General features: G+C 42.9%; 1 protein-coding gene across 1 annotated transcript; it reads right to left on the bottom strand.

The window, feature by feature from the left end:
* On the bottom strand, window positions 1-26357 carry LOC119659013. Its single transcript, XM_038066897.1, has 20 exons — window positions 26091-26357; window positions 25917-26026; window positions 21042-21198; window positions 20786-20969; window positions 20542-20728; window positions 20348-20483; window positions 20141-20277; window positions 19890-20079; window positions 19673-19829; window positions 19584-19617; window positions 13283-13469; window positions 13085-13194; window positions 4745-4901; window positions 1362-1545; window positions 1095-1281; window positions 871-1006; window positions 668-804; window positions 424-613; window positions 206-362; window positions 1-148 (listed from the first exon to the last, which is right to left on the bottom strand). Exons 1-20 carry the CDS (start codon window positions 26254-26256, stop codon window positions 94-96), a joined length of 2958 nt encoding a protein of 985 aa, XP_037922825.1. The 5' UTR covers window positions 26257-26357; the 3' UTR covers window positions 1-93.
* Window positions 26358-27670: the final 1313 nt, after the last annotated feature.

The following is a 27670-nucleotide window of genomic DNA, read 5'->3' as shown; positions in this document are numbered from 1 at the left end:
TCAAATACGAGCATGTTTATTATAAACAATATTTTTTGGTGGTCCTTGGAAACTTTTTATAAATATTCAATGATAACGCTAGGTACATATCAACTAATCTTGTACTTTGTTTACATGAGGATACCGGAGATGGACGATATGTACACATCTGCAAGAGAAGAAATCTGTTAATTTGAAATTTTCTTAATATATCAAATCATATTACCCTGTTGCTAAGAAACAGAGTATATAAAGAGCAACACTGATTAAATTGTATGCTCCTGGATAAGTCTCCAGTGTAGAATTATATACAGATGTATAGAGAGGAGAAGCTATCAGAGGTGCAATCGCCCCCAAAGAAGTCATTAAAGCGAACACCTTTCCTGTAATCAAATAAATACGTTCAAAAAATAAAATAGGTTCGAAAATATTTTTAAGGCCTACCTGTATCGCTGGGTGGAACAGTATTTGAAAGCAACGATTGACTCATAGGAGTAGCAATGCCGACCATGAATGTTATACTGGCCCCTACGTACAGATACCAGGGTGCAGAAGCTGCGGCGTAAAATGATGCAAGGATCACAAAACTGCCATATGACAGAAGAGCCATTGTTGACTGTTTCACTCCTAAATACTAAAAGTAGCATTATTAAGCTGTCTTTTCGAGAAATTCTGAAAATGAACCTACCAATTGAAGCACAGCAATTCCAGCAACTGCACCAACGAAATCTATAAAAATTCGAATTGCGGTAAATGTAGTAAAGGTTTGAACGTTCCACCCAAACTTTCCGCGGACAAATAGAAAGAAAACGTTCCCTATTCCGGCTAAATGTAGAAAATATATTTTATATTGATAAAATTATTTCTAAGACTCTTTAGGATCCCACTTACCCGTATCAAAGGTAACCGCTGTCACTGGTAGCAGCAGACACCAAATAGTCAACCTTTCAAAATTAGGTCGCTTTTTGAAGGTCGTTTTCATCACATCAATCAGTAGCTGCCAGTCGAAAAATCCTCTGCATTTAGACTGAAAAGTGAAATATAAATTATTACGGATAACATCCTCTATAAAACTAGGATTGAAGCAAGGAACCTCCATAGATACATATACACACCTCTGAAGATAATCGCTCTTTTTTGACGCTTTCTTTTATAACAAAGACTATGAATACCACCGCAATTATCTGCGCTCCAGCAGCCACGGCAAAAACAACGCTGGCATTAGAAGCATCATATAAATAACTGCTCGCTAACTGCCCTAAAAGATTGCCTAAAGCTATGATTCCACTCATGAGGCACATTCTATGGATGTATAGAAAGATATTCAAGTCAAAATCTTGAAATAAGGCCATCTATTCTTACAAACCATTTTTGGAACATACTTGTAGGGCCTTTCATTGAATGTGGTTAAGTCGGCAACGTAGCAATAAATTGCGCTTGACAAGGAGCAAAATCCTCCACTCAGAGAAATGGGAATCGAGGCTATGATATAGAGCCAAGGATTCACATCCTGTTCCAGTGAAATGCCTGCAATAATCATTTGCACAACGAAGAAGCAAATGTAGCCTGAAATAAAAAAAATATATAGTGAATTTTATCTTCAAATCAAATGATTAAATGATGGAAATATTAATGCACTGGCAATTTAAGTAGTGAAATTCTATTCTGTTTTTTTTTTGTTGCCATGGAAGCTCCAGATCGACTACCACGGGAAGTGGCCCAATCGGAGAAGAACAGAGTGTGGGTCTCTTTCTTACTAAAAACCAGGTCCATATCTTTTATTGGAGTAGGGTACCCGTAGGTGAATGCATTTAAGCACAGAGTGTTGGACTCCTGCAACTAAACACATCCATATCGTCAAAGAGCTAGCATAGAATCGTCTGTCACATTACTTCGGGCTAGCCTTCCTGCTCTTCCGACTTAGGGAGCCTTCAAAACAAGGGATTCCTTTGACCAACGGGAGGGTATTAGGAGAAAGGAGTTATTAGTTTAAAGAGCCCCTTACGAACCGGTCATCCGCCGGCCGAGCTCCATTTTCTTCCTAACAAGAAGAACCCGAACGTAATGCGCCACACGACTTAATCTGCCAGCGCCCCTCAGCATTTTTCTGACAACGTTGACTGGAGAGAGCTTCCCTGTGTTTACTTTCACAAGAAAAAAATGTGTGTTTGCCGTCGCCTGGTATTCCATTGCAGAACACTCAATACGTAAATAGTTTCTTCCCAATGTTGTGTAGATATGACTGAAAACCTCCATGTCCACTTAAAAGTTAGGTAAGGAAATAGTCAATTTCCTCATGCTTTTGGTTTGACAATGAGACGCGCAGTCTATCGGCCTTTTGGCTCATTTCATTGGCCTCTTTTCCTCCTCTATTAAGTCTTCGCCGTTGCGATTGTAAATAGCTTCACGTTCCTTATCAAGTAGTGCAACGGAGACCACTCCCGTAATAACCATCACGAGCAGTTCTGACACAGTGAAATAAGCAGGCGCCATTCGCAAAGCTTCCCGTCTCTGCACTTGGGCAAGGTGCCTACATACACCGTAGAGCCGAACGCACTGCGTTGCTCGCATAAAAAGACGTCTCCTAGTAGATATAAGACTCCCAACATTCGCCATTAACCGACTCAAGGCCGAGACTCCAGTTGGAGCCTTGTCTGTTGCTGCTTTGATTTGCTCGAAGAAGCCCATCTTCGAGTCGAGGATTAAACCAAAATATTTAATCGCTGGTTTCGACTCTATAGTCAACTGGCTGATCGATATGAGAACCAGGGTCGGAATTCTCTTTCTGACCGAGTTGTTCTGAAACCAGAAACAGTGTGCTTTGCGCCTGTTCAACAATGCGCCCGACAACAAGTGCCGCAACGCCGTCTGCATTGAAGGCATCTCTGATAAGAAACATCGAGTTTGGCGGCAGTATGCCTCAGTTCGATGAACCGCATCCATGATCTCTATAACATCCACCGTGGATTTCGCTGCTTTGAATTTAAACTGCCTTAAGGTCGGTACACAGACGGCGAGCGTTGCCACCTTCCAGCGACAAGGAAAAATGTCCTCCTTCAAACAAGCGCAAACAAACAACCACCGTTTTGTAAACTTCCGTCGGGATACCATCAAGTCCTGGCGCCTTCTTATTTTTCACGGTGCTTTCGGAAGCTTTTCGCGCTATTGACATAGCCCTTACTGGATCTCTGGGGAATAATGCCCATACAATGCGGTCCATTTTGTCGGTGCGAATTATGCAGCTTTGCTTTTATTTACTGCGGACTCCCCTTTTGGCAGATCTGTACTCTATGTTTGTGGCGCATTCTTTCTGGCGATTGTGTAAACGTGGTGCCAAACGGTGGAACGTATGATACTCCTTCCGTAAATCCCCCCTCCGGGGCATGGAAGCTTCACAGGACGTCGTTGCTAGGTTCAACATTGAATTACAAGAGTGAAACTACAACGCTACCACCACCCCGAAGTGCCAGAGCGATTCTGTCCCAAGGGCTTCGACGAATCTCTCGATGTTCATCCTCACGTGGAGGAGATGGCAGTGGTACCCGATAAGTCGAGATGCTATGAAGCCAGGTCTTTGTTCCGGTATTGCTAACTGATTAGCACTCCGGTGCATGCTAATTTCTACGATGCGAATCATGATAGTCCCATCCTTGCCCTTTCTAGTTCCGCCCTGAAGAGTGGAAACCGTCTCGAACAATGTATGCAACGCTTTTACCAGACGCGCCACGATCTTTGCAGAGAACGCAGTTTTCGTTACCGTTGCAGGTCTTCGCGACTTACCTGACCGTATCTATGACATGCTGTCCTCCTGTCGGGTCCCTGGTAAGCTGCTATCCGGGTAGTGTTTACCTCAGGGAATCACACTTTATGGGCTCTTCCACTTCGACTTTTTGTGTGAGGCAGTCAAGATATTGGGTTTCTAGCAAATAGTTAGGCTCTAAACTAGAAAAGCAAATCTTCTCCCCCAGTAGCCCTAGACCACTTCGCAGAGCGTACTCTTCCGAGTTGTCTTCGGGGATAATTCTGCGAGGGCTCTGTCGTCCTTCGTTTTTCGTATGTATGCTTCACTGTCTTCGGGCTTCATCTTGTAGCGGAATTCAGTGAACACTGCCGCAAATGTCTTGCCTTCCGTTGGGTTAATGAGTAGAGCTGACGGTCTAGTCCTTCTTCGTTTCCTCGTCCTTTCTGTTAGTGATTTTCTGTTTATACCCCTTGTTTTTGGACAGACGAGTTTCTGACGACGTAGCGTATTGTTTCCTTTTCTTTCTTTGCTTTCTTTTTTTGGACCCTGGAGACTGCCGGGATAAAGTCTCTTTTAGACTCGTCTTCCTCTTTCCGATTTTTCCCAAGTTCGATTTGCAGTGGGCTGTCTGTGTTCCGTTTGACGCTCACACTGTTCTTAGTGGGGTTTGAGGATTTCTTCTTACTAGGTCGCCAGTCAAAGGCTCATATTAGGAGCGAGGGTTGAAGTTATTCACCTGCAGCAGATTCCAGCAGACTTTCTTTTTTAAATGGTTAAAATCGCAAAAACCAAACCTTGAAAACTGGGCCCATAACTTGTTAATAATTGGTATTCGGTGAATGGTAGCAGTGTGAGGTGGCAGAAAAAGCAACGAAATTTTTATCCAAATCTGAATAAAAACTCCAATACTCCGCAAAAATACAATCGAACCTTTACATCTTATCTTCAAGTCATGGGTTAAACTTACAAAAAAAAAAATACTATGTGTGTTATAAAAAGTCAAAAAAACATTGCTAAACTTACCAAAGCCTGTCACTAACATAACAGGTTTTCTTCCAAATTTATCTGACCAAGAACCTATGAATAGAGCCAAGAATGCTGGAATGATCGCCTGAACTAGGGATTCAGCCATGAAAATTTTCGATGCAAATGACTGCACAGTATTCTCCACCGCCTTTAGCTGTAAAATAGAAAAACAAAGTTAAACCTACCAAACAGGAGAAATGACATATTATAGTGGAAAAAATTTCCCCACAGCTAGTTGCGAGCCTAGACATAAATTTTAACATCGGAGACCACATCTAATTGCGCACTTAGGGGCCAACCAAAGGGATGCTTAGGGGTGTTACTTGTATCTCCACTCACACATTTCCGACCCGTCTAGGGTCGGAAATGAAGAATAGTCGAAAAAATCCATTTAAGTCATGAGACCGTACTGTCACTGGAGGAGAGGCCATAGAGCTGAACGGTATTGAAATGAAGCTACACCAGGACTAACATTACGAGTCCTGTGAGGGATATTAACGGTGGGCTCTTCATCCACTATGAGCAGCAGCTAAAGAGGTGAAAGGAACACTTTACCACAACTACGAACGATGTCACATTCGGCGAAGTTCCACCTCTTCTAGATGAAGGCTAGTCACCCTAACATGCGAATGCGGATTACTCTTTGCAACAGTAGGGAAAACACCTCCTTCTCCTTCAACCATTGCGGGGTTCGCTCGTCTTTATCGGTTGCGCAATTTTTCTCGTCCTGATCAAATTGGAGTGCAGACGCTCACAAATCACCATTTAACGTATTAAACCAACGTTGTTTCGGCCAGCCTTTTGGTCGCTTTCCATAGACTTTAATGGTCAGATCAATTTTGGTAATTAAGATTGCATCAATACGAATGACATGCGCATACCGTCGAAGATGCCTCTCACACAATTTTCCTGCGATCAATGCATGACTTCCCTGGTCCAACGTAACATTTTCCTCTCCGTTCGCGAGGCACTGTTCATTATGTTTCATAGTTTGCTCACGCTCAGAACCATAGAAGACGACAGGATGAACGACACAGCGGTAAATTTTGTATTTCTGACTCCCGTTGATACGGCATTTACCATTGTCTGATAGCATTGATCCGAAATATTTAAATTGCTCAGTTCTGGGCAGGTCACTGGCAGGGATAGTGCCTATTTCAGTGGGATCAATCGTTCTGTTTATTTAGATTCAGTCTCAGAAGATCACTAAACTTATGGACAAGTTGCTTGAGATCAGCTTTGCCATGAGACGCTCTTGTGACAGTATCCTTAACAAGAATAGAGAGGAGTGGTGAGAGTACGCTTCCTTGATGAACACAGACAGGGACACTGAACGGTTTCGATAAACCCATCACTTTTCGAACTTTATTTTTCGAATCTTCGTAGAGTAATTTACCGCAGCGCACAAACGTTTCTGGAGGAGTTGCCACAGAGCATACCAGATGGGTGCGAGTGTCACATGGTCAAACGCTTTCCCTAGATCCAGAAAGGCAATGTAAATGGGGCAATGCTTCTCATGTTGTTTCTCTATGGGTAACCGCGCAGCGTGTTGGGATTGTTACTCCATAGCTTTTTACTATCCTGGCTTAGATCATTGTTATTTCAACGATTTGTCGAATTTGTCATTTGCCAAGAATGCAATCAAAAATTTTCGCAATACGGGACAGCAATCGGATCGAACAGTTATTTGAATATTCTGCTAGACTGTCAGACCAGTCAGATGGTGTTCTACCTTCCTCCATAACCTGATTGAAGAACTCACTGGCCCGCAGTGTTAGGTCACAGCTCTTCACTTTCCAGTTGATGAACCGCTTACCAGGCTTAATGACTTCAAAGGCTGCATAGTTTTGTGGTTTGGGTTTTAACTTGACACCACGACTCTTTGACATTTGTAATGGTCGGTAACCGCGTGAGGTAATTTCTTCTCTTTTCTCACGCCACGCAGTGCGCGGTGGACTAGTGCGTTTCTTGCATTGTTTCATCGGTGGCTTGATCTGCAGGAAAGCAACCAATCGCCGATATTGAGATGCAATAGTCTTATATATAAATTATCTGGGTCTTATGAAGGGCACCCGCCTGCTGGAGGGGTATGTGCGTACATTCTGCCGCCGACAAGATAATAACTAAAATAATCCTGGAACGTGCTAAGGAATACCTCGAAAGCTTAGTCGACAGAGATCAGGCTGGTTTCCGCTTCGGACAATTCTACACTGACCACATAAGACTCTGCAGATCACTTTGGAACAGTACACGGAGTTTAAATCTCTGTTCATCTATGTTTCATTGATTATGAAAAAGCGTTCGACAACGTGAACAGGGAGTATATCAGATGTGTTCTACGCAGGAGGGGAAGCCCAGAGAAACTAGCTAGTATCAGAGCGACATGTGGTGATGCAAAATGATGCATGCTGCACCGAGGTAAAATCTCGGAGGAATTTGAGGTCTAAATCGGAGCCCGCCAGGATTGCCTCTTGACAGCAATATTATTTCTTCTTGTTATCGGTGATGTTCTTCATGTTGCCTTGGCCGGCCAATGGACCATGACATCTTGCGTTATGCACCTCGACTATCGTGATCACATCTGTTTGCTCTCTCATGATGTCGTGAACCAAATGGCTCTGGATTTGGAAAGAGGGGCCGGTAGAAGCAGACCAAAGATAATTGCAAACAAGTCGGGAAACCGGAAGCTGGACGCTTCAGGTACGAAAGGTTTTGTGTATTTCTTAGTACGTAGCACGTAATATATCCATATATTATGTGAGAGTATCCACTTTCGGGTATCAATATCACTCGAAAGAATGCTTCATAGTCTTCAATTTTCAAAGAAGGAACAAATTTGAGGTATTATAACTTTGTTAGTAATAGTGCGATTTCCACCAAACTTGGTAAGATCATGCTCTATATTATAGCCTATATCACTGCAAAATTTCATGGTAATAGGATGACCTTAAGGGGGGTTTCTAATCAATTACAAAAAATTGTAGTAATATACTATTATTAACTTTATTTAAACAGATATCGGCATGGAAGGTATTTCGGAGCCCAGGCACCATATAGTGGCAGCCTCCTAATTTTTTTCAGATTTTTCGGTTTGGTAGTTTCTGAGAATGGCCCCTTAAAGAAGTGATCACTTTCAACCCCCCGTGCTCCCCATCCTTCCAACGAATGTCAAAACTAAGATCGGCTTTGAAAAGTACTAATCGAGACCTTTAATTTGATACCCCACATGACTATATTTGATGAAAAAAAATTTTACACCCCCCTTTTGCGTGTATGGGGACCCCCCCTTAAATTCGACGTAAAAGGATGTAATTCACTGTATGTGTGAGCGTTCACAGTTCCCACCTTTCTACCAAATTTAGTGTCAATCGCTATAACCGTCTCCGAGAAAAATGCGTGTGACGGACAGACAGACAGACAGACAGACAGACAGACAGACAGACAGACAGTAAACCGATTTTAATAAGGTTTTGTGTTTACACAAAACCTTAATAAAATCAAGGTCTTGAGCTTGATGGGTCTTCGCACTCTTCCTATCTGCATTAATAGACAGATCATCGAAGGCATCGATCAATTTGTATATATTTGCCTTACGAATCTACGGCAGTTCGAAAAGTTTGGACATGATGGTTGTCCAGAGTAGTTTGTCTGGTTCAGCTGATATGTATGGAAATGCCTCGACCAGTTGTGAAATCACTGAGTTTAACATCTCGTGCATTTTCGAAAGCGAATATATAACAGGTGATGCAATTTTCAATTCAATTAATGTGAATAAATTAGTATAAATTATGTATACAAGGATAAGATGAATCCAAAGAAACAGTATTTAGTTAAGATACGATTCGGCTTTTGGATGCTGTATTTTGGCTTTACTTAAAAATATCTATATTTCAAGCTGTCAGTGGATACGAGGGAAATATTACCTTAATTCTGAGAAGTTAGAGAGTTAGAGTTCTGAGTCCGCCATCCACTTAATGGAGGAGCGTCAAGGACGGAGAGAGACGAGTCTATGAATTGCATATAAGGGGGCAAACAACACCCAATAACCCGCAAATTTCGCAATCACATACACCCACCCCACTAATCTATACATATGTACTTAATACCGGCGACACAGTGACAACTAGTCTTGTTTGTAATCAGAAGTGAAGTCCGATTTTATGCTTGATATAAATTGATAAGTCTGATAACTAGAATTTAAGTGGTTGAATCACCTTATTGTGTTTGATATATTTGAAAACAAATCGAATACTATAAGCTTGATACCTTAGATATAAAAGGTGATTTTGTGGTTTCGGTTTGATACAAAACCCCACTAAATCAGTTTACTGTCCGCCTGTCTGTCTGTCTCTTTATTTTCCTGTCCGTCGCAGGCACTTTCTCAAAAACAGTTACTCATATTGATTCGAAATTTGGTGGAAATTTTAGAAACTTTGAATCCCCTTGCATGCAGTGAGTAACGCGGGAGGAATAAATTATGTTTTTCTCTGAGTTTAGTCATATCTTGATTAGCGCTTTCCAAATCTGACATTCGGAATCTGATATTTTTTGCAAAAGACAGATTTTGAGGGTTGAAAAAGTAATTATTTCTTTTATGGAGCCACTTTGATGAACTAATCAACCCAAAAATCACCAAGCACTTATAGAGTGCCAAGGCCTCAAAATACCCTTTGACAAATACTAAAATTTTCCGGATGTTGAACCCGGTAGATATTTGCCAGACCTCAAACAGAAGCCGAAGAAAATGCACTGGTGATCACGTTCAAGTATCCTCCATCGTTGCACTTCTGACACTAGAGACTCCGTAGCAAAGGTCACATTAGCGACAGTGCCCTCGCAACCAGGGCGTCGAAATGTCAGAGTCCCACCTATATTTAAGACAATAAGCCCTGTCTTGGCGGCCATCTCCAAAATCTGTGTGCATCGAGAATCTAGTTGGGACATGCCCCATTCGAGGGCTCTGGAGTTAAAGTCTTCTCCGATTAGAACTCTGCTTTCCATGTTTCTTATCTCGTCCTCCAATGTGGCCAGCCTATTCCGAAAAACGGACATAGATTCCTTCAAATGAAGCCATCTCCGCGACCATTTGCCCGCACTCGAAAGTTAACCGTATTTCTCGGCCAGGTGGCAGCAGTGCCAGATATGTCGGCATACCACGCGAATAGTACCGACGTAGGAGTTGACCATATGGAAAAGATTGGGGTAGTGGTTTCGGCTGTGTGCAGCCAATGTGAGGAGGAGAAGGAGGAGACGGCCCTGCACTTTTTATGCCCGGCATCCTCAGATCTCAGACGAAGACAAGGTTTTCTTCAATGAAGAATCTGTACACTCTCTGCCTCTGGAGAATGTTCTAAGATTCACTAAATCCTGCGAACACCGTAGGCGGGAAGCCATTGAATGAGCAACTTACGGGGATAGTACAATGGGCCTAACAATGGCCTGAGTGCTCGGAGCTGCGGCTCCCCCCAGTTAACTAAACTAACTAACTAACCGACATAGGAGCTCACCATTCCTATATCGGTCGAATAGTACCGAAAAGCAATAAGTCAGCTGTTTTTTTTACACCAGCTGCCCCTTCAGGACGTGAGCAGTTGCACTCCGATGCATGTTCGCTTGCAGGATATGGATCATGGTACTTGGCTTTTCGCTTTCTGTAACCCTGACTTGCCACCGCCCGGAACCGGGATTATGAGCCATATCTCCTTTCTGCAGATCGCAGCCCTTGCAAAGGACACAGTATTTTGTCGACTTTGTGCCCAGGTTCGTCACACTTGTAACACAAAGTTCTTCTGTCTTGTCCTTTGCAAGCCCCTGCTGTATGTCCGCAGGCTCAGCACTTAAAACAGCGGATTGGAACTGTCCTTCCATCTACCTCAATGTTTGTTTCTAATTTTTCGAAGAACTTCTGCAAAAGATTTCCATTCGTTCAACTTGACAAGAATGGCTTCTGACTGTGGTTTGTCTTTTCTCTTTTTCTTTGGCGCTGATATCGTCTTCGTAGCCGACTTCGACTTTGATACAATGGAGGCACTGCCGTAGCTATTCAGCTTTGGTTGTTATTTTTGTTGAATTTTCTCCTTTTTTCGACGATGCTTGGCCCGTTTGATTACAACCTCGTGGAATTTTTCTCACTGCGTTCTTGTCGGCAGATCCACACTGTTTTCCACTCGCCTCCTATTATTGATTGTTTGTTCCCCTACGCGGCTACGGGCATTGTGTTTTGTGGGGCTGCACTAGCGATGTGTCTTTCTTCAGCTCCTCTTTGGCTGGATTCCAGGAGTTTCACTGGTGTGCAATAAGATCCAGCAGTTTTCCTACCCCATAAGCCATTTTTGATGTCCTTGGAGATGGTTCACTGGACGATTCTCCGTAGGGCCATCTAGCACTTCTTGAGTACCCTCTCTTCCTCTATCCTTGTCTTTGGGATGAGGTCCATCCGTTTCCGCCTGGTTAGGAAATTCCTCACTCTTTCTTTCGAACAAAGTGATGTCACGCACGAAACGAAGTCCTACGGAGTTGGCATTTCCGACATCAAGCGTTACGAGAAGTCGGCATCAGCGGCTCTGCGCCTCAGCTCGATGAATGGCATTCACAACTACCATAACAACATCCCGGGGGATCTGTCTGCTCTAGAATTGGATTACCTTGGGTATAAGTTATCGGCAGCACATATCGGCGAGTCTACTCCTCATGAGCTTTTCCAATATTTTCCCGTCTGCATCAAGCATAAAGAACGATCGGTATGTAGACGACAGTTCAGGGCTTCCTTTGCCTCAGCCGGTTTGCGCAACTTTAACTCTTTCTAGCGACATAGAAAATTTTCCCTTTCAGGTAAGCGTTGAATACGCGGAGGAGTATGTTCCATCTTGTGTACTTTTGCTGGGATACCCACTGGTCTTGACGTCTTCTTTTGTTTATGGAGAGAATGGCCTTTTCCAGGTTTGTGGTGGTGAAAAGTGCGAAACCTCCGGCGTTTCCACGGTGTTGTCATCAACCGGAACAGGTCTATCTGTTTGGCATTATTTAAGCAGCGCTTGGGCACAGCCTCGATCTTTTTCATGATCAGTTAATAACAGTTCCTCATCCCCCCTCTCGACTAGCTCGTGCCCAGCAGCGACCCTTGCTTTTATTTATCATGCTGTGGAGTCTCTTTTTAACTTATCCGTACCTTCTCATTATGATGCCCCGGCAAAATTAAAGACACTCTTTCTGCAGATTTGCCATGAAAGCCGTCCTCACCTCCCCAAGTGTCCTCCAGCGCGGCTATACCTGTTCTAGAAGCTTCAACTAATTTACCAATGTTCACGTTTGTGGCATACCGCGCGCAGGGAGAGTGCCGGGCTGGTGCACGTCGAGAGGTAGTGCAAACACTTTGAACGCGGTGTATTGATGGTCGTTTGCCCAAAAGTGTTCCAGAACTCGTAACCTGTCCACTGGTTCCGACGCGAAGTTCGGGGGTTCTTCCTTTGCAGACAGGGAGCTGGAACTTTGGCGTAGCTCATGTGTTTAAAACCACGAGCCCTGTTTTTACCACCATTACTAGGATCTGTTTCCCTCTAGAGTCTGAATGAACCATGCCCCAACTTATTCGTTGTTAAATTTTTGTTGAAAAGCGTTATCTCTAAACAACAAATCCAGACGAAGTCATCCCCTCGGCCTTGGGACCTGAATTCAGCATCGTCCGTTCATAATAAATTGGGACACCATGTGGCTGAGTCCTTGTCCCGCTACTGTCCGCTGATTAGCTCTAGATCCGTTTTTACGGAGCGAACTGAGCAGGTAGCGCTAGCATTGAAGAGGAACTCGGGTCGAAAAATAGGATGACGACATTATTGACCAAAAGATAAATTCCTCGCCTAGCTACAATTCCGAAGACGAAGAATTGAACATACGAATCTTCCACCCAGATGCAATTAATTTTCGAATGGAATGGTTAACTCGACAATATCTTCACTACCTAATCTCACCTCGTCTCACTTTAAGGCACTACTTTCTTATCTCCCATGCAGCTCGTCAAAGTGGTGTCAAAAGTAAGTTCTGTTACTTATCAATACTCCTCATTTGATACCCCGCATGGCTATACTCGAAGCAAAGTAACCTTGAAAACAATTGCAAAATAATCTACAGAGGCGTTTCACTTATCAGTCGAATGTAAAGTTGATACTTAAATTATGTCTGCATATTATAGGTACACTATGTTGTCATATAAATAGACGACAATGGATTTCACAATTTTCTCCTTGAACAATTTCAATATAAGAAAACTTTTGAAAGGATGAAATATGTCACAACGAATTTATAAAAGATAGTGGACATAAATGGATGGCAAATACGCACCTGAGGATCTGTGTTGGTTTTGCTTGTCCCGATATCTCTGCAAATTGTAGAATTAAAATTATACACCACCGTACACGTTTGGAAAAGCACTTGATTCTGAAAAACAGTACCTAAAAGCATCCAAACGAAAATATCTTTAATGAAACCATTCTGAATTTCTAATTAAACACTAATTTTTGTCAAACACAGCTCACTGACCGGATAAATTAATTGCAAAATTAATCAGCAATGCAGCCAACTCTAAACGTATTTTATATGTACTGTGAAATCTGGAAGTTTTTGAAGTATCAGGACCTCCTTCAGTTCCCTGATCAACTTCTGAGTTTCCCATATTCGAGTCCATGCTTTCACTATCATATGTGTGACTATTATAATAGCAATTGCGCTAACTGAATCTATATAAACTTCTGCCAGATATATATAATATCTGGAAGGAGCCCAAATAAACCGCAGCCTGAACGACTAATAATATACAGAGACTTATCTCATTCAATTGTGTAGAAAAGAAACAAGGAATTTCCGATTGATAGTAGCTCGCTGTCATTATCAATCGACCGAAATCGCGACACTGATTTTGATTATGCTAAACGTATTTTCCGAGATACAGTGTTACAAGTGATAGCAGTAAGTTATCTAATCTTAGTGGCGGCGTTTTCTCCTTAAGAGAAGTTTATGGCAAACAATTTATAGATTAAAAAGCTGAAAAATTGAAAGCTCTATAAAATTCATAAATATTTCTTGTTTAATGTTTACATGTGCTTTCGTACACAAGTGATTGAAATAGCAACCAGAATATCATACATATTGGCAGGGGCTAATTCAAGTATTATAATAAAAGTCCGAAAATTACTTTTAGAATTATGAGTAATATCATTCTAATTTCGAAGTAAGGACAATGAGCAAGGACATATAAATTTTATAAGAGTGATAGGTATACACTTCTGCCTTCCGAAATTAAAGTAGTTAACTTTGAACGAGGAAAGGGAATTGAGGTATCAGGAGCTGTTTTAAACTGACTTGGTGATACAGCAACGGGTCGAGAATTGTGATGATAAATATATTTCTGGCAGAAAAGAGTAGTAATTCCGGCGGATCTTGCGATAAAAGCTGTACCGAAGAAGACGATGAGTCAACCACAATTATTTTTTTTTTTTTGGGAGTAAGGTAGGTGAATGCGTTTACTCCCAGAGTGTTAGACTCCCGCAACAGTACGCTGTCGGACTACCAACTACACACCTCCCTGTTATCAGAGAACTAGCCTGGAACCGTTTGACACATTACTTCGGGCTAACCCTCCCGCTCTCCCGGCTTTGGAAGCTTCCAAGTCAGGGAATCCCTTTCATCAACGAGAGGAGAAAGGGAGTTGTTAGTTCAGGGAACCCCTTACCATTCAATCCCTCCGCCGGTCGAATTCAATCTTCTTCGCAATAAGAAGAGCCCGAACATAATGCGCAACACGATTCCAGCTGCCAGAACTCTTCAGCATCTCTCTGGCAATGTTCCCTGGAGAGAACTCCACTGAGTCTACATAAAGCTGCCGACGAAAGCCGTTCCACCTCTCGCAAGAGAAAAAGGTGTGTTGACCGTCGTCCACCACTCCATTGCAGAACACACAATCAGGAGATAACGTCTTCCCAAACCCCCAAACCTCCATGCCCACTTAGAAGTTGGGTAAGGAGGTAATCAATCTCACCGTGCCTCTGCACTTGAGCAAGGCACTTATTATGCACCTCCTTGTCAAGGGCCTTTGCCTGTACCTCCGCGCCATAGAGCAGAACCGACTGCGTTGCTCCCATAAGGAGACGTCTCCTAGTAGATATAGGGCCCCCAACATTCGCCATTAGCCGACTCAAAGCCATGACTTCAGCTGTAGCCCTGTCCGCTGCTGCTTTGATTTGCTCGAAGAAGCTCATCTTCGAGTTGAGCATTAAACCAAGGTACTTAACCGCTGGTCTTGACTTTATAGTCAACTTGCCAATCGATATGGGGCGCAGGGTCTGAAATCTCTTTCTGCTCATGATGATTATTTCGATTTTTTCCAGCGCAAGGCTGAAACTGTGAGCATCAATATGCCAAGTCTGCTTTGCGCCTGTTCAACAGTGCGTCCGGCAACAAGTGTCGCAACGTCGTCTGCATAACCGACCAGGCGCGACTCTTCGCGCATATTGAGTCTCAGTAGACTATCGTAGGAAACGTTCCAGAGGTCCGGCCCTAGGATGAATCTCTGTGCTACTTCCGACGTGATTTCCATCATCCCTTGGCTCTCTAGTGTCTGATAGAGCAGGGAACGGTCTTTTAGATAATCCCTCAATATCCGCAAGAATGGAATGAATTTTCTAATGTGTCTAGCATATCTGTCCATCTTACGGAATTTAAGGCATTTCTGACATCAAGCGTTATGAGGAGCACTATTCGTCGAGATCGGCGGCTGTGTACCTCGGCTCTATAGATCGTATCTACGACCTACATAATAGCATCCACTGTGGATCTCCCTGTTCTGAACCCGAACTGCTTTGAAGATAAGTCCTCGGCAATGCAGACCGCTTCAGGAAGTCTACTCCTGATGAGGTTCTCGAGCACTTTCCCAACCATGTCAAGTATACGTAGTGATTGGTATGCAGACTGGAGCTCCGGGTCTCCTTTACCCTTGCTGATCAGCGTGAGTCTGACCACTTCCGAGCGACAGTGAGTCCTCGGGGGTGTTTACGTGACAGCCAACCGCAAACAACTGAGCCGAACACACATACAACAGGAATTCTTCTGAAGTATGTGAGTTCAGGGGCTATCCCGGTTCCTATGGTACCAGTATACCCCTGGTAAGGTTTCGTGACCAATTGCCACTTCAGATGAGTCCCCGTGCCAACTCGGGTCTGATGGCCCTAATTAGGCCTTTGGAACATTCGCCTACTGCATCACGGCCGGCAAACCAATGCGATACAGCGTCTCCCGGTGCCACCACTATGGAGGTTCTCCTCGGCCACTTGACTTTGGTTCAGCCGACAGGGTTGCCGCCTCGTCTTCCTCCCCGCCGCCTCTGAGCACCCATTTTCCGGATGACAAGCTTATAGCCAAGTCCCCACAGGTATTCATTTACCTCGTTGACAAGGTTCTGCCAACCGCGAGCTGTGCCTTTATTTATGGTGCTGCAGAGTCTTCTTTTTGCTGATCTATACTGCGCCTTTATGGCGCATGCCTCCTCGTTGGCGTGCAAACGTTTTGCCAAACGGCGAAGCTTATGACAATCCCTCCGTAGGTCGGCAATTTCTGCGTCCACCATTGCATAGAAGGCCTGTCGCGGCTGAGGCCATGGCAGCCTCAGGTTCATAACTGAATTTACGACGGTGTCAGCTACGATGCCCCCCCAAAAGCCCTTCAGTGCAGTATTGCAGCTTTTACTTTTTCATTAGTAACAACCGCGCACACGTGTTACAATTCTTCTTGCAACACTAACTTGTCAAATGGGTTGCGACAACCGGCAACTCTCCCCTTCTAGTCCTCTCGGATGGTGTACTTCTAGGAGGGCTTGTACTGATTGCAGTTTGGAGTTCGTGAAAGTACCATCCGGATTTCTAAGAGAATTCAACTTCGCCGTTCCTCATAGTATGCTCAAAAGGAGTCTCGTTTCGAACACTTAACGTGCCTCTTATATTCATACTGTGAGTTCTGGAAATTCAATCAATCTTCATTTTTAAGCGGGATTCACAAGTCTTCTGATTGATTTCCTGATTTGTTGCAGTTCGCGATTCCACCAAGGAACCGGGAAATGGGACAAGTCATGTTCGCGAGCCGTGAACCATGTAAGCCAAGAAAATATACACGTATTCTGACGTTCTTTGACCAAGACTAGGTCGCTGGAACTCAGGTCCGGACACAGAAAAGCGTGCAGACTCTTCTCGCGAGGACACATGCTTTAGGTCTGTCCTGATCAGTGTCTATTGTGCTGTGGAATAAATTAAAATATTTGCTTTGGAGCCTTTTGATGGTTCGGTCACTAATACAGGACCCAAGGCTCCTGTATGAGTGTGATGTCGATGTCTTCCCCTAGGAGGAAGACCAGCAGATTAGTCGAGGCGCACTTTTTGTGTTGCAGATTTATTTGCGTTATCCTCAGTATGATTTGCTTGCGTGATGGGTTCGTGAGCCGCCTTCGAACCGTCGATCCTCATCCCCTCCAACCGTTCGTTGGCGGCGACGCTTGGATCTAGGTTATCGTCCGTTTCACAGATCGGAACACTTTTACCTTTGCATTCCTGACTCCAAACTGCATTTTATAGTCGACCTTTTCCAGTGCCTCCAGGCACTCTGAGTTTATACGGAGTAGAAAAAGTTGGCTATTTGTCTGGGGTTCCTTGATAACAACCCAGTCGTCCATGGAAATCCTGTCGTTTTGAAGGTGCAGGGATTGGACGAGCTTATCCATGCGGACCTTCCGCAACCAGATGCGAGGAACCGGTCTTCTGGGGATCTCGACGTAGGGGATGACTTTGAGCTTTATGCCCTCCCTTCACTGATCTTAGCGACACACGAACCGATAAAGTCCCTGGAGAATTGGTCCTCGCAAGAGGAACCAAAGCAGGGTATGGATCCCGTGTGTTTGCCTTTGGTGTCTAGGTGATGTTCAATGACCATCTACGACAGCCTGGACTCAACACTGGTCCACACCTCCGGCGCTAGTTTGCCGCTAGCGGAATTACCATCCCCCAGCACGACATGTAAGTGGCTCCTGGCCATGTCGCTGAAGGGTTTTACAGTTCGTGTCTCGTCGACTGGCTATTGCTGCGTACTTTTCTTCAGATGTTGCTTGGTGTCCGAGTTCTTGCCCACTCTGCTCCGCTTGTGATCTTGGTGGTGGGCTTCGCCTTCTGTTCGTCCGCCTCAAAAGTCGCTTGGTATTTAGCGAATTCGTTTTTTTCCTGCTCGTCGATAATACCTACCTGTTTATTCTTCACAATCTTGCTTGGAAATATGCATAGCCTTCTGATACTGGCTCTTGACTAGGACATCAGTGGACCTTCGCCTCCGAACCGGTGACCGACGTTCTTGTCGGTCTTTACTTTCGAGGGAACTCAGAATGTCGAGAGTTTCGGGTTAAAAGTACTATGTCTGGTACTCGTCACATTCAGCTTGACGGCAGTGGATTCCAGGCTGGGAATCACTAGTCCGTCTGCTGCCTCGCTCCGGGAGGTTCTTGGTTTTAGCACAGCGGTGCTACGACTGGCCCCGAGTTTGCTGTCCTCGAGGGCTACCGCCTTCTGGCTGGATGCCAGCATCTCGTCCTCCGATGTTGGGCCTAGCAATCCTCTTCTTCTATCGTCGGTTTATTTATTTTTTCTTTTTAAATTGAGTCCATGTCTTGATCCCACGACTAGTCCGGGAAGAGTCTCCACCCGGGTAAGGCTCTTATTTGAAACTGAAAGTGCCCAAGGTATTCAGAGTTCGTATACTAAAGACCAAGCCTCCCATTGGGTCCTATTAGCATCTACTCCAGTGTAGGGAGGACGATCCCCGGGCTGATGCTTCAGCACATCCCCCGCCCTTATCCACTTGCCCTTAACACATGACTAGCAGACAAGCAAATCCTCGTAAGTTGGATGAGCCTACTCCCAGGCCGGTCCTACATGCTCTTGGCCCATCCGAAGAGGGTTTCCAGTGGCTACCGCGAAAAGGCCGTGTAGTGACATTCTCTTCAGGCTCCAGGGTAGACGTACGCTGAATAGCATAGACAACAGGCTCAAAGTTGACTGACTGGTAAAGTGGCACTGCTATCTTGACGATGCCTCGATGTCACAGTCTTCCTCCCGCTGGTGACTATGACCAGTAAAATCTACTCGCACTACTTGAAAACCGCTAACTTCAGATGGCAAAGATTTACCACCTAAGTCAAGGAGTATCTGGCCTTACAAGAAAACCCGATCTCTTACAGGATTACGGCAGTTTGCACGGAGTACAAACTCATAGGTGACCATGCTGATCAAAACGGTTCATTGGGCTAACTAGGCTTCTCAGAGCGGCCACGATACCAACACTTCATAAAACGGTAAATTGAAGGAGAAAGTCCTCCAATTAGAAAGTGGGTTATTTGTGTTGGCTACGGGTCTTCTGCGCTGTTCTGTTTCTACTATTTGCTAAAATTGTATTTCAATTCACTGGTGCTTCATTCCCTATTTTGTTGTCTTCCTTTTTTTTAATGACTGCCCCATATTTTTTTTCTCTTTTTGTACATTGTCAATCTGAAGCAAATTGGTAGTCCGCAGATTGAATGATAGTTTTTGGGATCTAATCTTCTCTTCTCATCATCTTTTATACGTGGGAAGAAACCTATTAATTCTTCATTGAATATATCTATTATTTATTCTCAATAATTCCTGAAAATATCTATAAAGAACAGTGAAACGGGATGGGTTTAAAAGTGAACTCTTATTACTCAAAACATGAAATGATGAGTATTTTTTATTTGGTCATGCAAGGTTCTATTACATTAATTTCTGATTTTATTCACATTTGGATAGTAGAGTTCAGCGATATGCACAAATCTGCAATTAAAAAAAAGGAAATATAAATTTTCTTTAGGAAAACGTTATATATTACCCAATAGATAAGAAGCAAAGCGTATAAAGGCCCAAACTGATTAGATTGTACGCTCCAGGATATGTTGCCAATGTTGAGTTGTATACCAAGGTGTAGAGAGGAGAAGCTATCAGGGGCGCAATAGCTCCTAAACCTGTCATCAATGCAAACACTTTTCCTAAAATACGAATATGGTTGATAGTAGAGGCTAATCTCAAGTTCATTGTAATCTAAATACCTATATCACAAGGTGGTACCGTGTTTGAAAGCATTGATTGTCCCATAGGTGTAGCAATTCCAAGAAGAAAGGATACGCCCATTCCCACATACAAGCACCAAGGAGCGGCAGCTCCTGCATAAAATGCCGACTGGACAACGTAGCATCCGAAGGCCAAAAGTGTCATAGTGGTTTGTGTTGCACCTAAAAACTGAAGATTAAATTTTCAGTTAACTAGTTGTAATACATAAGAAGCATCATTCGAAATATACCTTTTGAAGAATAAAAATTCCTGCGACAGCTCCAACGAAATCAATAACAATGTGAATTGCATTGAAAGTCGTGAAGGTTTGGACTGTCCAACCGAATTTGCCACGTACAAACAGGAGGAAGACGTTGCCGGTGCCAGCTGAAAAAGATATGCAAATTTGTGGACAATTAAAATCAGGACGAGCTTATTTATGTCAAGGTTATCCTACCTGAATCAAAGGTTATCGCAGTAACTGGTAAAAGAATGCACCAAATAGTGGCTCTTTCGAAATGTGGTCTCTTTTTCAAAGTTGTCTTGAACATTTCAACCAAAAGTCCCCAGTCAAAGAAACCCCGTAATTTCGACTGAAAATTGATTAAAATATTATATCTGTTGGATTTCATATATCTCAATCTTATGTACTCCTGACGATAACTGCTCTTTCGGGACGCTTTCATTTATAACAAACACGATGTATATAATCGCCAAAATCTGGGCTGCTGCTGAAACGGCAAAGACTACGCATGCATTAGAAGCGTTATACACGTAACTGCTTAGCAATTGTCCTAGAAGTTCCCCCAAAGCTATAACACCGCTCATCAAGCACATTCTGTAAAGATATGATTCCTTAATGGTAGTAAATAATTCCGACTTACATGTCTCATACTTGTAAGGCCGTTCATAATACGTTGTTACATCGGCAACATAACAATAGATAGCACTTAATATGGCACAGAGTCCTCCAGATAAAGACACAGGAATCGATGCTACAATGTAAATCCACGGATTAACATTTTGTTTGAGTGAAACTGCAGCAATGATCATTTTTATAACGAAGAAACAAACGTATCCTGTAAAAGAAAAGGAATGTAATTTAGGTCACAAGCCCTCAACGCTTTTATATATATCTAAAAAAGCCTTACCTGAACTTGTGCCCAGTAGAGCAGGCTTCCTTCCAAATTTGTCAGACCAAGCACCAATGAAAAGGACTATAAATGCTGGAATGATTGCTTGGACTAGAGATTCGGCCATAAATATTTTCGATGAAAATGGTTGTACGATGTTTTCGATAGCTTTCAACTGGAAAACAAAATATATAATAAGTAAATTGAAAAAAATTAAAGTGTGTTTTTCCAGTTGAGTTGAGCCAGTTTTAGGTAGTTCAACAGCTGGACATCCTTGTTCCTATGTTATTCAAACTCAGTTCATACTAATGGCCTGTCGCAAGTTTCTTTAGACTCTCAATAAGGCTCTGCCATAGCCAGACTCGAGAATGTGGTGGGGGGACTCCTTTTGAATACTTCAGCCCCTCACGTGTCATTGCACAAAACTGTACGTGCCCGTTAACCGAAATATTCCATATGCGGATATTACAGTCTTGGGTGAACGTGACATGTTCAAGTGGATCGATACTGTGAAATGTTTGACCGATATATTACGCATCGAAATCAAGACAGCCGATGGAACTAGCTCCTCGACATTAAGCAGGGTGTCGGTCGAAATCACATTTCGTGATCGGATGGAATTGATTTCGTTCCTTTTTATCTCGTCATCAGCACTAAATTTTCACCTTTCTTATTAAGACGTCTTTGCATCTTCAATTTGTTCAATAGAAAATCTCGATGTTTTCCGTCTTTCGAGTCGGAGTGCTTTTTTTGGGAGTAGGGTAGGTAGATGAGTTTACGCACAGAGTGTTTTTTAGGGGTAGGGTAGGTGAATGCATTTACGCACACAGTGGTGGACTCCCGGTTCGGTACGTCGTCGGACTACCAACTAAACACCTCCCCATAGTCAGAGAGCTAGCCTGGAACCGTTTGTCACATTACTTTGGGCTAGTCCTCGAATTCTCCCGCCTTGCGGAGCCTTCAAATCAAGGATTTACTTTCACCAACGGGAGGGGGGAGAAGGAAGGGAACTGTCAGTTCAAGGAAGTAGGTCTGGCCAATGTTGGAATACCAGTTTGTATACCTCTGCTGGAGTACCATCGTTTCCTGGCGTCTTCTTGCTTTTCATGGAGAACTGCCTGTTCCAACTCTTTTATAGAGAAAAGTGGACAGTCCTCTGCGCTCTCCGCGCCAACGTCATCATCTCATACGGGGTATACAGGGAATAGTGCCCTTACAATGCGATCCATCTGCTCGGCTTTAAGTGAACAGGGTTTCCGCAGAACCCCAATTTTTCGGGTTATCAGTTTGTAACCGAGCCGAAGCCCGAAGTATGAGAGTCCAGGAGCCATCCCGGTTCGCATGGTACCAGTATACCCCTGGTAAGGTTTCGTGACCAATTTGCCACTTCAGATGAGTCCCCGTGCAGACTCGGGTCTGATCGCCCTGATTAGGCCTTTGAAACATTCGCCTACTGCATCACGGCCGGCAAACCAAAGTGAGTACAGCGTCTTCCGGTGCCACCACTATGGAGGTTCTCCTCGGCCACTTGGCTTTGTTACGCCGACAGGGTTGCCGCGCTGTATTCCTCACCGCTACCTCTGAGCGCCAGTGACGCTGACAGTTAAGCCCATGAGTGTTTAACGTAGGTACCTGTCGTGGAGACTTAATCCTATAGTCCTCTTCAGATACGGATTGATTTTGTGACCACAATCAGAGCCCCGCTGAGACAAGCAACAACGGTACCAGTCTATACCAAGTGCATGGCTTAGCATTCATACGGGTGGATGCAAGAATTACCTAAATCTCTACCGAACTAAGGAGTACGGCACCCGTGTTGAAACGCAACACCACGCTGAGGCCCGAAGGTCTCTTCTCGCTTGAGCACAACCACCATGAAACTCCCACTAGGGGGCCACCCGCAAATAACCTCACATATAACAGGAGTTCACCCGAAGTATGTGAGTCCAGGGGCTTTCCCGGTTCCCATGGTACCAGTATACCCCTGGTAAGGTTTCGTGACCAATTTGCCACTTCAGATGAGTCCCCGTGCAGACTCGGGTCTGATCGCCCTGATTAGGCCTTTGGAGCATTCGCCTACTGCATCACGGCCGGCAAACCAAAGTGAGTACAGCGTCTCCCGGTGCCACCACTATGAAGGTTCTCCTCGGCCACTTGGTTTTGGTTTGGCCGACAGGGTTGCCGCCCCGTCTTCCTCACCGCCAGCTCTGAGCACCAGTAACGCTGACAGATGGAACTGCTCCAAATGTCGGCAATAATTGTGGAAGTGGAGGATGAGCAAATTCGTCAGTCGAAACCTGTTCGAAGTATTCTCGCAAAGTACCGTTCTTGGCATTAGCGCAACAGGAGTTTTCGCAAGTCAATACAGATTTTTCTCGCCATCCCGAGTGTCATTTATCATAACGATTTTTGTAATGGTTCACTAGGGTGACAGCGACCACTCTCTTTGCTTCCCGGTTGGCATTCATATAAATTTGCCAATTGACCGGTGTTTTGTCGTCGAATAATTTGTGATAGAGGCGTTTCTTTTCACGGGCCTTTATTTCAGCATCGTTATTCCAAAGCCAAGTATCTCGGTTAATGTACCGCTTACCTGGCTTGGTCACCCCGAGGGTTGCAGAAGCGGCTTTGTGGATCGTGTCTTTCATTTGGTTCTACGATTGTTCCACATTCATAATGGTTGGTAATCGCGTGAGTGAGATCATTTCTTCCTTCTTCTCACGAAATCGCCACCATTTAATGCGCGGCGGGCCAGTCCGTTCCTTACGCTGTTTTATCGGTGGCTTAATTCGTAGGACTGCAATTAACGGCCGATTTTGAGGTGCGATGGTCTCATAGGGAACGGCTTTGCAATCAGTGACAGTGGTAAAATGTCGGCGTTTTATGAGAATATAGTCGATTTGCGCTTTACTGTTCCCACTATAAAATATAGGAAGATGAGACAATCGTTTTATGAACCATGTATTCATAAGTACAAGGTCATAAGTGTCCGCAAAATCGAGTATATGCTCGCCACTCTCATTGCGTGCTCCGAACCCCTTTTCCCAATGGCACTTATCACCGTCTGCCATTTCCCCCACATGACCATTTAGGTCGCCAATGATGATGGAGTCGTCAGCAGGCCGTGACAAGTCTTTGCCTATTTCTGGACAGGACCGGGACCCGTCCTGCCGCGTCGACTGAGGTGGATGCCCTACTATTTTTCCGAGGCTTGTGACTCAATCCGATCATCTTGTTTCTAACGACATTATATGCATTTTCTTGGTCGGCCTGTCGCCTGTCGTCACCAAGAGAGAGCAGAAGAATTGGTTTATCTGCATTATTTGCAACATTATTGCAATTCAAGAAAAGAAGAGACAATTAAGATGTTAAATGGCTTACCACCTACGGCTTCGCTTATTTTATAGTAAACATTTTTTTTAAATTAAAATAACATATTTAAGTACAATAAACCATATAAGTAGTCGTGTTTCACGGAGTTAATTTAATCTAAAAACTGATAATGCTTTCTTACACATAAAATCCAATGTTTATACTTGAAAATATTTTGTTGACAATTGTTTGATAACATATGAGGAAAGCCTTCATTGATAATCAATAACATAATGTCGATTGTATGATTCATCACTCCCGAAAGTGAATCCATGTCTACGTAAGTGTCTCAGCACTTTGAAAGTGATAATGCGATAACGAAAGAGTGAGTTGAGCTTAGGGGTTCCCAAAAATGCAACTTAAAGCCAATGGATTCATTCATTTGATGGAGAATCATTATCTCTGAATAGTGACTAATCATAATTTGAGAAAGAAAAGTAATCGATTTATTGTTCATAGTATACTCGTATGTTATCTACGTAGAGAATAAAAGCATTGATTTGAGACTGGAATTCGTTCTACTGAATCGAAGATACAAAAGGTAATAATATGAATGTAAAAGTATAGTTAATGACAACATTTAGGCAATGTTCTCCTAATAAATGCACAGACAGCTCAATGGAGAAATATAAGATTAAATAAATTAAAATGGATGATTTTGGCATTGCATCTTATCTTTTTTTCGAATTTGTTCGTTTTGCTATCTTTACTATGAATTGGTATCCACGAATATTGCCAGGTGGAAAAATCAAGGAGCAGTGTAAGTTTTTCGCAAAGTCCTATCAAGGCCAAGGTGGAGGCAAATTTCCATTTCCAAGACCAGTAATAATGCCGAATATATATGATTGAAGCAGGATGCCAAACACATGTCCCTGCAACAATCATAAAACAAGTAGAAGATTGGAAATTATGTACTTTAGGTATGAACGGTTTTGTAATTTTTTATATAGGACACTTTGAGAGACGAAATACTTTTTTGTTAATTAATTTTACTAATAGAATTGAGCCAAGTCCAGAGTAATTATCCAACAGTTTACAGGTAATAGGAATGCTTTTAAGCGCATATGGATCTTTAGTATGTCCAACTGTTGTCTTTAGTATGATATCATCATTCTATGATACCAAAGGTTGAATTTAGACAAAAGAAATTTAATCTCGATCGCTTATAACTTTGTTACTGATGATGAGATTTGCACCAAACTTTCTTACTCTGAAGGAGCTAAGGACGCTTTTATTAATTTAATTGCTGCCAACATCATATTCAGAAAATAATTAGATTTTCTGGCAGATATCCGCGCAGCAAAAATTATGAAGGATATCTGTTCAGGTGCTCTTTCAGCTTAGTAATAGTTTTGATAGTTAAGTTGCTTAAATTATCAGTTTAACACTTAATAATGATTTAGAAATCGTTTCACCCACAACACTTTCAAGTTTGCAATATTTGCAAGCTTGAAAAATTTAGCTAATGTTAAGATTACAATAAGCATTTAAAAAATAAACACGAATAAACTGTACAAATACCTGAGGATCACTGTTCACTTTGCCTGTGCCGATATCATTACAAACTGTGTCATTATATTTGAAAACGACTATACACGACTGATACAATACTTGATTTTGGAAAACGGCACCTGAAGGTTTCAAATCAAAGAAAAGCATTAAAAAAGTTAATTTTTATAAAAGAAATTCACTTACTAGATAAGTTAATTGCAAAAGAAACCAAAAGGGCAGCTACTTCTAAGCGGATTTTGTATATACGCTTGGGTTTATTCTCTTCAATATGCTCCATTGGTTCTACTATGCTGTCACTTCCGTTCTCCACTATTGCACTTTCTTCCAATTTTTCCACTTCTGGCACCATTATTTATTTTATTTCTGATTTTCTTCTATATTTCGAACAAGGAACATATGTTTCTTGGAATGTCTTAATCCTGAGAGGAATTCCAGTCCAGTCGGGAGTGCTACGCGCTACTGGTAAATACCACATAAACTTACTCTATTATATATCCAGATTCCGCGAAACTTTCCACAGATAGATACTATTGAAGATGAACAGTAAACAGTAGCGATCATAGCTAAGTTTGAGTGTCCGTGTTCCCAGCTCCAAAGTGCTACCAAATCATGGGAAGAAGCTTTTCAAATACCTAATAATGATTAAAAATATAGGTGACTGCCTGCATAGATAACAAAATTCCGATCAATTTTGGAATTGAAAACTAAATTTTCTTATTATTTACAAAAGTTTCAAACTCGGAAAGCTTAATTCTCGTCATAGTTATAGCACTTCACTTTTAAAATTAATCGCACATCAATAATAATAACTATTATACAATCTAATTGATTTAAAAGGCGTTGAAGGGTAGTATGTATCTCAGGCAGGGCTTACAGATTCGACAGAACAGTTCCTTACAAATGCACAAATTTAACACCTACAGTCCTATTATCAAATCCTACTCTCTCCTCCCGCTACTAACCCAATACAATGTAGCGGGCAATGGAGACTAAAACAGATTGACTTTATTTTTGCTGAAAGTTGAATTTTCAACTCCATCCTCTGAGGGTGTAATGAATTTATGGAGGGAGATGAACGCCGATGAAAACTTACCACCCCTACTTAAATAGTTATGACCTCTCGGCATAGTAAAGTTTGAATTTTCAACCCTACTTTTTTCAGAAAAAAGCACAGAGAGGAATGGAAAGGTCCTTTCTCTCGCACCGAGGCCGTTCTCCCTTAAAAAGTCAAGTCTCAAAATGGGGCTACTTTCATGTCAAATCGGTAGGTTTTAACTCTGAACTCCATCTCCCCAGGCGGAAAGGAGTTTGATTTGTAAGTCCACGAAGAGAAAACTCTTCACCCCTTGGGAGTGAGGTGAAGGGGCAAGGGGTGACCAACCACTATAACATCCCTCGCACATCGTAACGATGATTGTCCTATCAATAAGTTTATTCATTATATGAATATAGCCCTGCTCCGGGGTACCGTAGCTTTTTAAAGAGCGTGGTCTTAGCCCCTTTTTCTTCTTCTTACATGTTTTTTTAACCCTCCTTCAGGTGTGGGATTCGAAACTCCGGCTTTACCATAATAATATGAAAATGGAATTGTTACCCGTTCTTAATGTGTGACTCATCGGCTGCCCCTTCTTCCTTCCGATCGCATCTTCCACGGAGACAGACCACCGTACTCTGATGATATATCACAGACAGGTGTTCACGATGACTCGGAACTTTCGACTGACAGTGGTGCTTACTTCCCATGTACTACATACTCTCATATA

This window comes from Hermetia illucens, chromosome 6, assembly GCF_905115235.1.
Source record: "Hermetia illucens chromosome 6, iHerIll2.2.curated.20191125, whole genome shotgun sequence".
In the NCBI taxonomy this organism is placed as follows: Eukaryota; Metazoa; Arthropoda; class Insecta; order Diptera; family Stratiomyidae; genus Hermetia; species Hermetia illucens.
The sequence above is the reverse complement of the archived record's forward strand: the minus strand, read 5'-3'. Positions and strand labels throughout refer to the sequence as shown.

Bases quoted from the DNA above. Each gene is read 5' to 3' on its own strand.
- LOC119659013 (XM_038066897.1), bottom strand. From the start codon at position 26,256: ATGGTGCCAGAAGTGGAAAAATTGGAAGAAAGTGCAATAGTGGAGAAC. The intron at 20,484-20,541 runs GTACATAAGATT...ATCAATTTTCAG, and splicing joins AAGAGCAGTTATCGTCAGGA to TCGAAATTACGGGGTTTCTT. The intron at 1,007-1,094 runs GTGTGTATATGT...TTCACTTTTCAG, and splicing joins AAGAGCGATTATCTTCAGAG to TCTAAATGCAGAGGATTTTT.